At 53.0% G+C, this 15994-nt stretch overlaps 6 protein-coding genes across 6 annotated transcripts; 3 read left to right on the top strand and 3 right to left on the bottom strand.

The window, feature by feature from the left end:
• Positions 1-471: 471 nt before the first annotated feature.
• On the bottom strand, positions 472-2927 carry CGGC5_v015477 (uncharacterized protein; the record flags this gene model as incomplete). The annotated part of the gene is made up of 4 exons (XM_032024064.1): positions 472-1265; positions 1317-1603; positions 1658-2281; positions 2329-2927. The coding sequence occupies 4 exons, from the start codon at positions 2925-2927 to the stop codon at positions 472-474; spliced, it is 2304 nt and encodes a 767-aa protein (XP_031879204.1).
• Positions 2928-4276: 1349 nt separating this feature from the next.
• On the top strand, positions 4277-4570 carry CGGC5_v015476 (uncharacterized protein; the record flags this gene model as incomplete). Its single annotated transcript, XM_032024066.1, has 2 exons — positions 4277-4329; positions 4396-4570. The coding sequence occupies 2 exons, from the start codon at positions 4277-4279 to the stop codon at positions 4568-4570; spliced, it is 228 nt and encodes a 75-aa protein (XP_031879200.1).
• Positions 4571-5073: 503 nt separating this feature from the next.
• asd-1 (putative rhamnogalacturonase) lies at positions 5074-6762 on the bottom strand (the record flags this gene model as incomplete). Its single annotated transcript, XM_032024067.1, has 2 exons — positions 5074-5103; positions 5161-6762. The coding sequence occupies 2 exons, from the start codon at positions 6760-6762 to the stop codon at positions 5074-5076; spliced, it is 1632 nt and encodes a 543-aa protein (XP_031879201.1).
• Positions 6763-9567: 2805 nt separating this feature from the next.
• On the bottom strand, positions 9568-10995 carry ugtA1-1 (UDP-glucosyltransferase A1; the record flags this gene model as incomplete). Its single annotated transcript, XM_032024069.1, has 1 exon — positions 9568-10995. One exon carries the CDS (start codon positions 10993-10995, stop codon positions 9568-9570), a length of 1428 nt encoding a protein of 475 aa, XP_031879138.1.
• A 1686-nt stretch (positions 10996-12681) lies between these two features.
• CGGC5_v015473 (uncharacterized protein) lies at positions 12682-14168 on the top strand (the record flags this gene model as incomplete). The annotated part of the gene is made up of 3 exons (XM_032024070.1): positions 12682-12748; positions 12800-12898; positions 12949-14168. The coding sequence occupies 3 exons, from the start codon at positions 12682-12684 to the stop codon at positions 14166-14168; spliced, it is 1386 nt and encodes a 461-aa protein (XP_031879198.1).
• A 1040-nt stretch (positions 14169-15208) lies between these two features.
• Positions 15209-15637, top strand: CGGC5_v015472 (uncharacterized protein; the record flags this gene model as incomplete). The annotated part of the gene is made up of 2 exons (XM_032024071.1): positions 15209-15442; positions 15515-15637. 2 exons carry the CDS (start codon positions 15209-15211, stop codon positions 15635-15637), a joined length of 357 nt encoding a protein of 118 aa, XP_031879184.1.
• Positions 15638-15994: the final 357 nt, after the last annotated feature.

The following is a 15994-nucleotide window of genomic DNA, read 5'->3' as shown; positions in this document are numbered from 1 at the left end:
CAAGTTGTACGAATCGCTTCGTAAATCTCGAACCACCACCAACGTTCAGGGAGCCGTGTCGAATCGCTCCACATATCATCTACCCGACGGGCCGCAACAGCAATGGCGGGACGCGTGTTTGGCAGCTGCTAATCTGTACTCCGTTCAGACAGAGTTCAAGATAGCAGACGAGGGGTATAAAATCGATATGCTGGGAAGTGATTCCGTGCGGGAATGTGCAATTGCTTTCGAGAACTGGGTTGAGAAACACCGGAGGGATTGCAGGGCACCAATATAGGTATGTATTCACAATGGCATGTGGTTTCGGCCCCAAACGTCTCGATGGATCAATTCCGAACTTCATCGCGCAGCTAGCAATGCCAACTGCCGCGTAAGGTACTATCAACAAGTGATCATTAAGGTTCTTACATGTAATTATTATCATGACCATCATACAATACTCGTACAGCCCATTCTATACAATTAAGGGCTTTACCGCGGCACGGAATATCCGGAGAAGTCGTACAGTCCATTATGGTCCTGAAGTGCGCTCCATTCTAGGAACTGAGTCTGTTCAGCCGCATCCGTAGTTGGGACAAACATGCCCATATCTCCAGGGGGCGGTGTTGGCGCGACATTGCTGCTCCGGTAGCCCCACAGCTGTGCGGCCATCTCTGGCGTGATACCACCAGTCATCGGCATGAAGGAGGTCATCTGTTCCAGATTCTGCTGCTCCAGCGGCAACTGCTGTTGCTGTGTCGGCGACGACTGCTGCTGAGGGAAGGAGTTTCCTCCAAGACCGCAAGACACATCCGAAGCCGGGAGCTGCTCCATCAGGGGCTGCAGGGTGCGCGACGGAACGGAACCCCTGAACTCCGACGAGGTCGATGACACTCTCCTCACTGTCCTTACGCTATCCGAATGGCCCAGCATGCCCTGGCCGTCGAATCCTCCTCCAGGGAAGACCGCGACCGAGCCACTGTCCTCGGACCCGTCGTCGACGTCGACACCAGAGTCAGGGCGGGGCGCGCGAGCCATCTGGCGGGGAACCAACAGACGCGATGGCGACGGCTCATTTTTACGGTTGCTCCTGTTGGAGTAAGGCATGTTCTGGGCATTCGCAATGCAATGCTCGATGACCTGGATGAAATGGTTCCGGTAGATGTTGCCGATCGTCTCTAGCGTGGGCTCGTTGAGTCCCTTGTTGCGAAGGCTACCCTCTACAATCTTGAGGCTGTTCATGAACTGGGTTTGTAACTCGAAGTGCTCAATGACAGGGCAGAAGTCTGACGAAGGTTAGTCAACTGAACGTCGTCGAGACAGGTGTTCCTTCTTACCAAAGGGTTTGACACGGTAGTCATCGTCGTCGGGGAACAGGAGATTCCAGATCTCCTTCCATTGAACTTCGGGAGTCATGCCACTAGCCCGTTTCCTGCTGAGGAGCTTCGTCATCGTGGGGCCATCAATACCAGACTCTGGGTCGTGGTCAGCGACGTCGCACATCTGCTCTTTAGGCAGACGCTGGTGGTCTCTGAGATCCTTCTTGCTTGGAAAGTCTCGGTTGCAACGATCGCACATGAAGGCGGAAGGATCATTGCGCTTGTGCTGCTTCACAATGTGTTGCCTGATGATGGTCAGGTCGGGTGCAACGCGGTGCAGGAGGGTAAGATGGAATTACCTCAACTCGGCGAACTTGGGAAAGTAAGTCATCGCACAGGAATGGTGTTCTCTGACGTTAAACCGATGAGGATTCCTCTTGCGGAACGGGCAGCTAAGCCGCAAGTTCTCGTCGGCCTCCCGTGGCGAGGGTCTCGCCCTCTTGAAAGGGACACCCGAGTCGCCATCATCATCGGTGAGGTCATCTCCGTCTTCGTCACCATCAATGCGACCAGTGTCACCCTTCTTGCGTTTACCATTCTGGGATCCTCGACCGGACCCGGATCTCCTTGCCAAAGGTACCGACCCGTTGGAAGACGTTGATGTTGTGTGGGTCAACTGCGTTACCGGCAAGCCGCTGAAGGCGACTCTGCCAATGTCCTGAATGAACCGGAAGACGAACTGGCGGAGGAAGGGCGGTGGCATGTTGACTTCCTCCAGCTCGACCCCGTACGTTACCTGCAGGACGTAATTGAGGACGGCGTCGGCTTCCTCGTTAGAGAAGTCTATTGGCGTGGGGGTAACGGGTTCCCAGGCACGCGACAAGCGTTCGGAGCCGGAGTCAAAGCTCAAGCGCCCGTTCAACGGCCGTTCCGGAACTGGCTCCGCACGGGGTGAATCCGGCGCCTCATCGGTGCTTGGCGGCCTTATACTGGCATGAGCACAAGCCTAGCGCGTTGAGAATAGACGTACCTTGGAGTGCCGGCGGAGTGAGGCAGCTCATTTGATGAGTCGTTGCTGTCGTCTTCTGGTTCCTCGATATCCATACGCGGCGGCATCATCTCCTCCTTGAGTCCCAGGCCGATGGATTCTGGGTACGAGTCCGGATACGCCGGAAACCTTTCTTCGTTGATTGAATTCACAAAAGTCGAGCCGGAATCGCACGACTCCCGGACACGGTGCCCACTGGACCCGGATCTCGTCGCGAGGAACGGGGTGGGCAAGCGCTCGGGCCCGTCAAGATCCGGGGTAGTCGCTCGCGTAAACGTCGACGATGTGGGCGACATGGGCATGGAGCATGTTGTTGCAGAGTCCGGCACATGGGTCGAACTCATCGTGGACGACGTGGGCGATCGATCGCGACTCCCCTTGTGGAACGCGCTCGAGATGATCTTCAAGCCCTCCGGACATCTTGTTGAGTGGTGCTGGGGTTGAGATAGGCGAAAGTGGTGTTCAAATGGCGAGTGAATAGCCTCTTCGATCTTGGCCTGCGTGGCGATGGTGGCATCGCGGTGACGCGGCTCTCGTGGCCGAATGGGAATCTCAACAGAGAATGGGCGTTCTGTGCTCATCGTGACTGTTGTTTCGCGCGTCGTCAAATTACCAGTCGTGGAGGGTGCCGGGATGGTGTGGTTGAGAGCCAGGTGTCACTTGTCCAGTCGGCAGTGCTGGGTTGACCTTGTCTGTCGTGCCTCGTCGCGAGGAACCCGATATCAGAATCCCGTCCGTTACTCGTCGCAATTATCGCAATGAAAGCAGAATGAACGATCGCGAAAGAAGAAGAAGACAGAGATGATTCGAACCGTTGCGCAACTTCGAAGAAAGGGTCTGCCCCTCGCTCATTACCGCTGCCTCATGGCTCAGCCCCCAAACTATGCGGAGGGAAATGCGAACCATCTCAGCATAACAAGGGGGGCGGAGCGGACAGCTGTGATTGGATCATGACGACGACCGTCGTTGGCGCAAGAAACAAGTCTTCGTCATTGGACAATCCGGCCATGGTGGACAGGATGCCTCCCCTATTTCTGGCGCGCCGCCTGCAGCAGGCGGGCATCACCCCTCCAGCGCACGTCGAAACTTGATTTGCTTGTGGTGGGTGCTTCTCAGGATCTGTGACAGCGTTGTTAGGCAGAAACATGTTTCTGGCAGCCTGTCCTGTTAGAGCGCGACTCGTAATCGGCGCTGTTTGGTGCGGATTGATGAGCCATGTGGAGGTTTCTTCTTAACCGAGCAAACAGACATCAGACGATTGGCCTCAGGGGCAATGGAGGCACTCGACCCAACTAGGCACGCCGAGTCCGTGGTCAAGCTGCCAAAACCCGTCCATCAGCCCTACGACGATGACATGTGTGTAAGATTGCGATTCCATTAATGCACGCCATCGCTCCGTGGAGTCGGAAGGGACTCGTCTGGACCTGAAGCGTCACAGCTTCAGTTGAACTGGAAAAAGCCAGGGCCTCATGGCTGCCCCGTCGCAGGCCGGTCGCCGGCCACTCGGCGTCGCCCTCTTATTGGATAATGGCAACGGTCAGTCAATTGATATGCAGAGGACATCCTCTGGCTCAACTGAGCAGCCGAATGATGCTATCGAGATGCCATAGTGGCCTTTCCGTCTCTCGCCGACATCTCAATCAGGACATGTTTGAGGTGCTAAGTGAGATTGAGTGGAAATGCTGACCAAAGGAAGGATGGATATAAGGAGGAGACCAACTAGTGGTGAGGCCTGCGACGTGAAGTGAACCAGCTGAAGTGCAGAAACATCGCATCAAATCAATTCCCGGTCATCTTGAGAAATCGCGGATTCGATTGCGACGAAGGGCAAGTTGCATACGCTCTAGTAAAGATTATTTCCGAAGAGACAGGCCCTTAGTCTACTGAGTGTTGACACTGAAGTCCCCCAAAAACACCACACAACTCGGATATGTCAAACTCCAAAGCCACGTCTGGCCAGACCGCGGCAGGGCACTCAAGTCTGTTAGTCGTCGCAACTCCGCCCAACTCCACGCGCTCTGAAAACGCACTGACACCGTCAACCAACAGGCCTACCCAAACCAGCGTGTACAGCGTCGATCGCTACGTGAGCGAGTCATCCTCATGGACAGCATTTGAGCAACGATGCGACACTTCCAAGGCGGCCAACAACGATCCAATGCATTCAGAACTCGACAGCCTATTGAGACAAGCTCAGGACCAGCCAGGTTCAAGTAGCAGGTGAAATCTATACACACGCACGTGGCGGGGGAATTGATTAGCACGACCTATACGAGTACGAAGTCAAGGCGCACTGCGGCAACAGTTTCGGGTTTTTAATTACACTGAGATGGCGATCTGGGGATGCCAAGCCACGAGTAATGGTTTTGGAGAGTTCACAAAGAAGCGATATTGGATGAATGGGTCGATCTGCACAAATCCACACCTCAGTCGACGACACGGCTGAGAGATCTGTTGGGTAAAGATACGGAAAATATTTTGCGGGCTCGGAAGACATGAAAAGACGATGGATGCTGTCTTTGACGCGTCAGATGGCTGGCCATCTCACACCGATGTATAAGTAGGGCTACTATGTGTAGCATGTATATGTACGTAGAAGCATATGTGCTGTTGACCTGAGGTCGAATATATACCATGAAGACTCAAACGGGCACTGCCCTGGCCCGGCCTCGGCGCATCGAGGCACAACTTTCCCCCTATCGAAAGACTCCACCAACATGACACCATTTACTGGAAGAGCTCGATGCAATCAAAGATCTGCAACATCAATTAGCAACGACTTCGGCTTGCTTCAAAGTTGAAAGATGTACTTACGACATTGGGGCTCAGGTAGGTGTCGCCACTGCTGCCAGAAGCAACGGTGATAGTGACAGTGTTGGAGCCAGAAACGAGAGTGCCAGCAGGGATAGTGAAGTCGTAGATCTCTCCGTAGCCGCGGTAGGCACCGCGGGTAACACCACGAGAGTCGATCTTGGTGGGTGCAGCAGGGGTAGCGCCGCTCCAGCTGTTAACCTTGGCAACGGGACGGCCGCTGGCGAAGGACAGAGTGGTGGCAATGCGGAGAGTAGCGGCACCGCTGGGGGCAGAAGAGAGGGTGAACTTGATGGTGACGGGGTTGTTGACGGCAGTGAAGACGGCCATGGGGAAGTCGGTGAGGGCTGAAGAGCCGACAGTGTAGGTCAGAGGACCCCAGCTGCTCATGCGGCTGTCAGAGGGGTGCATACGGAGCTGGTTGGCAGCGTTGCGGAAGCCGGTGGGTTGACCGTCGTACTCGCCAATCTTCCAGAGGCTGGTGTGAGAGGCCAGGCCACTGGCGATGTTGGCAGTGGTGGCCTTGCCGGCGGTCACAGTAACGGAAGAGGTCGCAACCTTGAACTCGGTCTGGTAGAGGACCATGGTGTAGGTACCGGGCTTCATGGCGGGAGAAGTGAAAGCTCCGCTGGAGGAAGCGTAGGCCCAGTACTGAGCATTGGCGTTGTACCAGTGAACAACACGCTGGAAGCTGGAGGAGATGCCCGAGGCAGTACCAGTGACAGTACCACGGCCCGAGGCAGCGACGTAGCCCTTGAGGCTGAGGTCGGCGTAGAAGTCGTAGTTGAAGTCGGTGGCCTTGGGAATACCAGAGCGGGAGAAGCTCATGACGTAAGGACCGTGGAGACCCATGCGGAAGGCCTCGGTCTGGACGTGACCACTGTTCATGTAGTTGTACAGGTTCGTGGAGTCGCCGGCGTTGTTGGTGTTGATGTCACGGAAGAAGGGGCCACCGGAGGACAATTCGAAACCGGTGGAAGGGTTGACGGAGATGCAGACGTGGATCTCCTCGGGGGAGGTGCCGTAGACGCAGCGGACCTTGTCGTCGATGAAGCGCTCGGAGGAGTAGAACTTGGAACGGGTCTGGCCGCTGACGACGAAGACATCGGAGCCCTCGACGGTGGATGAAGAACCGGCGGTGGTGGATACAGCACCGAAGGGGTATTCGCTGGGAAGAATGTCCTTGTTGAGGCGGGCAATGAAGCGGAGCTCGCCAATATCAGGCTCGGCGGTGATGTAAGTGGCCATGTAGATGTTGGCCTCGCCCTCCTTGACGATGAGGTAGTGGGTCAAAGTAGAGGTGGTGCAAGTAATCTTGATGACATTGCCTGTGCTGGCCTTGATGGTGGTAGACTCGACGGTGGCGGTACCCAGGCCAGAGCTGATGTGGCTGCCCTTGCTGCCGTACTGGAGCTCATTGCCGCGGTACTTGATGGAGTTGATGTCGCAGCTGGACTTGGAGACGGAGAAGACGAGAGAGTTGGATGAGCCGGCATCGACAACGAGGTTGCTGCCGGAAGTGGTGACGCCAAAGGCCGCCAAAGCAGTAGAAGTGAAGGAAAGGACGGTGAGGAAAAGAATGTGAAGAATGTTGTTGGACGCCATCTTGGCTGTAGGGGGTGCCTTTACAAGGCGATGAAGAGACAGAAGTCGGAACAAGGTCGAACAGCAACGCAGTCAAAGAGAGAGCAGGAGAGCCTCTTCAATAAGCCTTCCGGGACGAGAATGATCTGCTTATTATAAGCCGGGAAACGAGTGTTGGCACTTGGCTCTTGGCAAACAGAGTCCTTGGCGGTCTCGATGTAGCCCTGGGTCTGGTTCGCGGGATTCAATACAGAACGAAGGTGGTGCCCGCCCGCCGCAGAGGTTACCTCTGGCGAGGACCCAAGATAGATTGCGATGGCTTGGTGATTGGCGGAATCATTGTTTCATGGGCCGGTGACAAGGGCTTGCAAGTCCAGTCTGCCCGAGATAAATCACAAAGAGGGACGAAAAAAAGGGAGAAGGACAGGGCTCAGGGGCCAAGGGGGTGCTGTCCCGCTCCGGGCGGGTGGAGGACGGACATAGGACGGGCAGGGAACGGGCATGATTGATGGGATTTCGGACGACTTGGCAGGAACATTGCAGCCGCGTGCTTCGATCCCTGGATCTCTGTTTTTCTGTATCTGTAAGGTGGAAATAAGCATCAGTAGCTACAGTTGCATCCGTAGTGGGAGATGTGCACAGGGCATCCGCTATAATGATCTCGCGATGGCGAAGTAGAAGAAGCAAATGGCCCTTCAGGATCGTCGAAACGTTGGCTCGTTTGGGTAATTTTGGTTCCTTCGAGTAACAAGTTGGACCTTGATCAGTGTTGTGCAACGCAATGAGTGGCATGTCTGAATGTCACATTCGGGGCACCATGGCAGGTGGTAAAGAGCACTTAGATGAGGGGCACAGCGGTAAAATTGGTCCGTTGGACAAATTCAGACAAAGTAGAGGGTGCATCCGCCAACCGAGCACCGAATGAGCCGGGTGAGATGAGTTTCCAGGTAGGAAGGTGAAGAAGTCTACGTGCATCACACGGCGACGACCGGCATTTCGGGCGATTCTACCCCAGATTCGAGCCGGCAGCTGGTGCAGGTGACTATTGACTCGCTGATGCAGAGGCGGCAGATGAAAGGCGGAGACGATACCTCGGGGTATTATTACAGCCAAAGAACAATGGACGATTTTGAGTTCGGGTAACATAGAAGCTTAAAAGAGTACGGAAGAAACGGAAATAAGCATGCGGGCAGCAAATTCGTGAATAAATGAAGACGCGCAATCCATGCCGACAGCCTCACCTCATGACTGATTCTCCTCTGGCCCTCGAGTGTTCGTTCGCAAAGTTCCGGGCGGGATGACAGCCGATCGAAGGATAAACAAGGTGAACCGGCGTCAGGACCAGACGAACGGGAGGCCCCCTGTGCTTCGCGTATGCAGCCCTGTTGCAATACCAAAAATCCAGTCCTCTGACTTCACGAAGTCCTGAACTTCTCCTGCAGCAATCAGCTGCCCGCCCTCCGCCCAGGGCGCTCAGTAGCAAGTATTGATGAAGGTCTCTCAAAGTAACGCATATATTACTTACTGCAATTACATTCAGGGATGGAAAATCGGCACATGGCACCTTGGCATTCCGCCTTACACCAATGCGAATGAATTACTTACCATGTAAGTGGCTGTCCGGACTCCAAATTGGAGGGAGAGTGCGTGAGAAAATGCGCGTTGGCGTGCTCAGCAACGTGAGAGATCCAGCGCGAGACGGGAAAGGACGCCAAAAGGGAATTAACTCAGGAGCCCTGCAGGGACAATGCCCCGCTGCCAAGATGTTGGAGACTGGCTGCGTTAGGGTGTGCGCGGCATGCTGGGTCGCGCAAGGATCTTCTGAGGAGGCGCATCACTGCCGGCATGGAGGTTCTAGAAATCCAACACGAGACGCTGCAAACAACTCCCACACAATACATATAGGGGAGGGAGTACTTCACACGATCACCTCACGTCCGCTGGCCGTATCAGTGAGAGCAAAACTATCTTCTTGGAATCATGAGTGTCCTTTTATCGAACTTACACCAACACGGGTGATGTCCGTATTCTGCGGACTTAACCCGAAAGCTTACCAAATCGTCGGTACATTGGGTGTGGCTATCTTCACTTGCACCTGCAAACTGACGTTTCCTACGCCTTACTCGGAAGCATTACCTGATGAGCAAAAGGCCGGCCTGTTTGACCGCGGAAATACTTTGATGGACGAGTCCGAATACATGTACCAGATGTGAAGCGGCAAGCCGGACAAACCTCTGTCCCATTATTTGGTTTTTGAGATGGATATCAATTGCGTGGCCTCCATTAACGACATCGTGCTTGTCAAGAATCAATTCCACGCAAGTGGTGGATGCTCCGGATCAAGTTCCTCAATGGAGTCTTGGGAAACCGAGCTCAATACCGAATGACATCCCCTCAAGTGCGTATGCCTGTCCTTGTCCTCCAAGACATGGGTGTTTCCCTTTGAGCGTTGCATGTCCTCAAGGGTAGCCGCTAAGCTTAATTCGTCTGAACGTTGCCCACATTTAGCGCTCCTATCAGGTCCACCGTATCGAACATCGCATCATTGAAGCCACTTTTATTTTCATGATCTCGTTTCCTAACAAAGTCTAGCTTGTCTCTATCCCCGGGGGCACGTGTTCCACCACGGATTCAATCTTCCGCTCATCGGCCAACCCCCGACACGACAGAGCAGTCACGGGGCCATCGGCTTTGGATCTCACCAACCGCTCATCCGTCCCTTTCGCAATATCACTCTGCATAGCGACACACCACCCAACCAGCCCCTGGATCAATTCTTTCCCAAGAGCCTTGGTAGTCTCACCAGCATGCTGGCCATAGCCCCTATCATTTGAGCAACGCCAACATCTCTCGCTCCACAATGTCCATGGGATTGAACTTCGCTGCCTCCCGCTTCAGCTCCTGAGCCCTGCTCCGGTACTTGCCGTTCTCTAGGATCGCCGTGACGGCCTTCACAATCTCATCTTGACTCGGCTTGCCGGTCCGAAGGCTGATGGCACACCCCGCCATCTCACCCCGCAATGAAACCTCGATTTTGTCTTCCGAGTCCCCTGCCAAGACCATCGGCACGCCGTTCGTAACCCCGTGAGTGAGCGTTCCGTAGCCACCCGTCACTGCGAAGACATCGGAGTGCTCAAGCGCTGCGTCGTAAAGCAAGTAATCAACCACCCGGGTGTTCAAAGGGAGGGTTTCATCGTCCTTGAGCCTCAACTCGGCACCCTTGGCGCCAAGAACGGCCATGACGATCAAGTCATCGCGGTTCGCTAGTCCCCGGATTGTGGGAAGAATCATATCTCCATAGTCCTGGACGACAGTGCCCTGAGCAACGAACACCACTTTCTTTCTCTCTGATTCGTGTTTCGTGCTGTTGGCCACGATCTCATCCCACCATACGGGATATTGGTATCCGCTAGGAATCTCTTTACGAGGCAGAGCTCCGCCGAACTTGAAATTGGATGGCCAGTCCGATCGAGAGAGCTCAAGGGCCGGGATGCACATCTGCAACGTCAGATCGTGACATGCCCAGCTAGCATCCCAGAGACCGTGATGTATAACTTGTGCATGGTGACCATAGACAGAGTCCAGAGGCTTGGTGGTTCCGCAAATGTGCTGCAGAACATCGGCCAGCTTGGTGAACGACTCCTTGCACACGTACTCGGCAAATTGCTTGGCAATGACGATGTTACGCATTCGTCCGGCGTTGGAGTCGTCGGCCGGCAAGCCGAATCCAAAGGGACCTGTATCTACACTAGCCCACATTGCCGGCATGATGCTGATGCCCAGGGTTGGCGGCAACGTAGTGTAACCGTCGGGAAGCTCAGCGCCCAGCTTGAGTGGTAAGATGCCACTGTACATAGACTCGCAAAGAACGATAACTTGGCGTTGTGGGGCTCGCTTCCTGAGTGATGCGAGAGCCGCTCGAACGGATTCGAGGGCTGATGGAATAGAATTGATCCAAAGCTTCTCATGGATCCAGAGTAGTTGTCGTAAGCCCCTAGGTACGTCGGCAAACTGAGGGAAAAGCTGATGAAGATCCGTCTCGCTCCGATAGTTGATAAATCCCTTGTGTGGTAGAAAGAAGGCGCCAGTGCGTTCAACTTGCTCGCGGTACCCCTCCGATGCGAGAAAGAAGACATCATGACCACGACGAACAAGGTCCTTAGCAATCTGAAGCATGGGATTCATATGCCCCATAGCTGGGGAGCAGAGCACAAGAACCAAGGGCTTTTTTAGGGTCTCGACTCCGGATGTCATGATTGCAGCTCTGAAATGATGAATTTGTTGCTGTTGATAGAAAATCAGCTCTGTCGGAGTTCAAATGCGTCCTTATATTAATATTTAATTCTGGGCAGACAATTCAGAATCATGATCGACCACCGGTCGGCGAAGGAGTCATCGGTCAATATCTGGTGGACGTCTCACCATGCCCACTCAGAAACCGTACAATCACATGTCATTTGACGATTTCTTTAGGCAAGAGATGTGCGGCTTATGTCTGCATTTAGTAATAACAATGCAGTGCGAGCCGATCAACCCGTGCTGCAAGTTCCTTACTGCGGATCTTGGTGTGATTGGCTGACAGTCCGAATTGATCAAGGGACCGCGATGCGGGTTACCTGCCACACTAATTTCCAACCGAAGAACAGATGCAAGTTTATAGTAGTCTCCTCGATATTCCGAAGTCTTCTTGAACCTAACGGGGAAGATTGTGTCGCCATAGCTACATTCTATGCAGCTCCCGGAGTCAGTTCTATGATCTCGATTATGACACCAACCTTCACTCGGATCATGATTCGGAGGTGAGGTTCAAAGTGGCCTGCCAGCAGCCCAACCCTATTGACCTTGAAATACGTTTTTATGTTCCTATCGAAAGCTGATGGATCGGCTTCAGAGAGTAGTTCAAATTCTCTCATCAGGTACACAGATGACGAGGGCGCAGAACCATTGACCCAGCGGTTCACATTGCGAATCTCCTACCGACCGTAGTCGAGATGTCTGGTCTCAACGATCATATAGAACTTGTGGTTTTACAGCTACGGATATCGCGAGTGACAGCACTTGCAATGAAATTGGACTTGTCCTTTATGACACATCATTCCAGGAATTTGGGTACGTCTCTTAACTAGCTCCAATATGGATGCTGAAGCATCCATTTTGCAGGTCGTAAAGCATTTAATTTTCCCGTTATTGCTGAACCACAGACGGGTTTCAAGGAATTCTGACTGAATTTGCAACCTACACTGTAATTGGTTGACGAGGTCTGTCAGCGATGTGTGTAGACGATTGCTTCTTGATCTATACGAGCGTAAGAGCGGAGGACTCCACCCACATTTACATCCCTTTCTTTTCTATTGTACTATTTCACCATGGTCTTCTTCTAGCTTTAGAAGTGGTCGACGTCTTATCTTCGATGCCAGTCGCCGCGCGTTCAAAATTATCAAGAGGCAAGCATTTGAAGTTACATCGCGGGACCAACAACGCGATAACAGAATTACTGCCCATGCAAAATCGCATGCAGCATGACTAATCGGTCAAGCCAAGCACGCCATTGATGCCAAGGTGCTGCTCATCGACACTTTTCTCCTCACTCCCTTATCTCTGGGCTCGAAATCTTATCATCAACAGCAAGGGGGCCGGGACCGGGCGGCAATGACCTCGGCTGTTGATCTTGACGTTTAGCGGTCTGGACTCTCGAATCGTCTTGGTGCGACCGACGCGGAGATGAGAACGATGCTCCCAATCAGGGCCTCTATGGCGTGCTCTGCGTGCAACGTCACCCCCTTCACGGCCATGTGCGAAGGTCACTTTCACATAAATCTGCAGCGGGAATTTTCTAGTAATTTGGGGTCGCCTTCTCTTTTTGGGACTTGACACTTTGACCTGCCGGCCTGGTATTCTGTTGGATCACATCAGTTCTAATCTGAACCGAAGTTTAGCGATATGGCTGTCAAAGAGGATTCGCCATCCGGGGTCGCGCCCAATATCGAGCAGTCGGAAAAGAATCCAGGTGCGTTGCCCAAACGCACGACTTCTCAACCGCCCTCTCATTCTCGTCCAGTCAAGTGGTATCGCTCGCCTTTCTACAATGCGACCATTTTGGGCATGTGCAGTTTTGCAGCCCCAGGCCTATGGGGTGCTATGAATTCACTTGGCGCCGGTAAGGCTCCTACACACCGTTATACCTTGTCACCAGCTTACCATACCCAGGCGGCGCACAAGAACCCTATTTGGTCAACACTGGAAATGCCCTGACATTCTGCCTCATGATTATTTCGTGTTGGCTCACATCTTCGCTTGTCAAGTTCATCGGCATCAAAGGCGCTCTTGTCATTGGCACCGTTGGGTTTGCGCCGTACAGCGCCGGACTCTACCTAAACAACCGTTACGGGGTTGAATGGCTTGTCATCCTCGGCGCAGCTTGTTGTGGTGTGTCTGCTGGCATTTTTTGGGGTTCCGAGGCAGCAATCGCCATTGCCTATCCGGAGCCTCGTAATAGAGGGCGAATGGTAGCCTACTGGCTGACTTGGACTCGACTTGGCCAGATTATGGGCGGTGCTATCAACCTCGGTCTCAACTCCGATCGAAGCGGAGCCGGTAAAGTGTCGTACAAGGTATACCTCATCTTTATTGCGCTTCAAGCTTGTGGCCCGTTCCTTGCGTTACTACTCAACAACCCTTCCAAAGTTCAACGAAGCGATGGCAAGCCCGTTGAACTCACCATTTCAGACCACCCATGGGACGAGATCAAAGCAACTACAAGGACATTTCTGAACCCGAAGTTCTTGCTTCTCATCCTGTGGATTGGCCAGGGCGTATACTCTGAGTCCATTTTCTTCACTTATATTGCCCTTTGGTTCTCCGTTCGAGCTAGAGCTCTCGGTTCACTCCTTTCTGGCATCGTGGCTGTAATTTCCGGTAATCTTCTGGGCTTGTGGCTTGACCAAAACCAGATCGCGCTGAAAAAGCGAGCCAGATGGGCTTTCGCAGTCATTATGCTCACTCAGGGTGCGTGGTGGCTGTGGCTGACGGTTAATGTTACCGAGTACCGTCGCACACAACCGATCTTTGATTGGAGCGACCCCGGCTTCGGAAGGGGGTTCGGTGTCTTCATCTTCCTGGTATCGGGCTTTCAATTGAACTACAACTTCGCATTCTTCATCATCGGCCAGATCTCAGATAGTCCACAGGAGACGATTCGACTCTCGGCGCTCTTGCGCGGAACCGAGTCAGCCTGGCAAGCCCTCAGCTACGGACTGAATGCGATTCCAATTTTTGCCCTAGTTGGCGGGCCGTACATCAACTTCGGGCTTTGGGGAGCATCCATCGTGCCAGCGTGGCTGGTAATTCGGCATCTGGGCACCGAAATTAAGAATGGAGATTCGGAGACAGCTTCTCAAGTAGAAGCAATTCATGTTGGCAAGCAATAAACAACATCGCTGCCTAAGATGGGCAGAGGCGTCGGTAGGGAGAGTCACAAAGCACAAGGTGTTTGTCATTTACTGGAGAGGACATGTGGCTCAAGAGTAACAATTGACGCATGCCCATTGCGTGCCTGAGTCTCTGCATTCTTTTGGGATTGGTTTCTTCCGGTTGCGAATCTCGGCATTTGTCAAGTCGCTGTGTTTAGAAAATATCCGACCGTACTGTCCAAGCCAGTCCGGGTTTTGAGTTCTCGACGAACTTGCCTAAATTGACTCGAATCGCCAAGTTGACTTACAAAGCGTTGTTGCTTTCTCGAAGCACCCCATATAGTTGCTCATATGGATAAGCGGCAGTTCACTGCTAATTAAAGCCCTTGTGATTCAAGGCCAGACGTGCTCAAACACGTGGCTGAGAACGGCGTTTATAGAATAACCTTCCTCTTGTGTCTCTGATAAATTGCGCCGGGCTCTTAAATGTGGAGATTGTCTATAACAGACCTCGTATGAACTCCAACCGAACTGTCGTTTTTAGACTTTGTCTGCCTGTCGCACCCGGTCAGTTGTCTCATCGTTCGCACCTGACAAAGCCATACCCACTTTTTCGGGGGCAGCGAAGAGCAGGCTTCGCCCTCAGCCTTAAGCTCGCATGGCACCAGCAATATTCGGCGTCGGTATCCGCGGCAAGACTAGCGTGCGCTTGAGTTCTGACCATGTCAATAGTTGTCGCATATAGACTCGCTCTGTCAACTAAACTCAATGCGCGGCTTAACGGAGGCTGTCAATTCTGCCCAGGGCCTCCTCTTGGCTGGCCTGATGTGGTCCTGGAATAGTTGCCAGCGAGACAGAAAGTTTAGAGACAACGTACTATAAGACTATGAGGGCCGCCTTGTGGAAAGTGGGATTTGTCTTCTTCATCCTCTATCGGCAGCGCTTCTGTTCTTTCTGACTTGAACATCCAATCATTTCAATTCCATCTTAACCACGAATTCCCATTTGAGACAGCACATCGATACCCTAGCTCTCCCAAATTCTCACGATAACTCAAAATGTTCGCCCGGACCATCGTTATTCTTGCACTCGGCGCTCTCGCCTCCGCCCAAACACTGACGGGCTTCCCCGAGAGCATTTCTTGCAAGCAGAATTCTGGGGGAAACGCCAGCGTTTCCAAAGCCGAGATGAAGGCAGCCATCGTTGGCCCTAAGGGTTTCAAAGAAGACGATTCTGCGGCCAACGTCGCCTCAGGGAAATGTTCGAGCCTTTCCGGCATCCCACTATTCACGGTACGTTATTGCAGCAAATCACTGCCAGACCTTAGCCTCTAGTGCGCCTTGCTAATGATTGCATCTGTATAGGTTGGAGCTGCGAACAAGGCCAACGTTGGATTCGCATACGACAAAGCGAAGGATACTTACCACTTCTGCTTCGCACAGGGTGCGGTTGATGACGCCACTGGCTACCCTTCTCAATGCACCTAGAGGTAGTTTCGATGCAGATTAGCATGACAATTGGGAGTTCTTCGGGGAAATTGCATTATCTTTAGCTAGCGCCTTCCAATTCCAAAGTTTCTCATTCGAACTGAAGTTCTCTTGTGTGAACTACCTTGCGAGGCGGGACGGCAGTAGCAAAGCTTACGAAACCACCGAACGCAGCAAAACTTCATTTCGTCTTTGGTAAACCTTGAATACTACAGCCTTTGTAGAGTGCAAAACACCGGCAGGTTTTCCTCCTCTCTCTCATGTGAGTACCTGGGAACCTGGATAAATGTAGCCAAATCACATTTAAGCCGTGTGCTTCGTTCTCAAGTCACCTATTTCTGCGAAACTCTTCAGTGT

Source organism: Colletotrichum fructicola, assembly GCF_000319635.2.
Source record: "Colletotrichum fructicola Nara gc5 chromosome Unknown KSG_Nara_v1_contig09, whole genome shotgun sequence".
NCBI lineage: Eukaryota > Fungi > Ascomycota > Sordariomycetes > Glomerellales > Glomerellaceae > Colletotrichum > Colletotrichum fructicola.
This window is presented reverse-complemented; position numbering and strand designations above follow the sequence as displayed.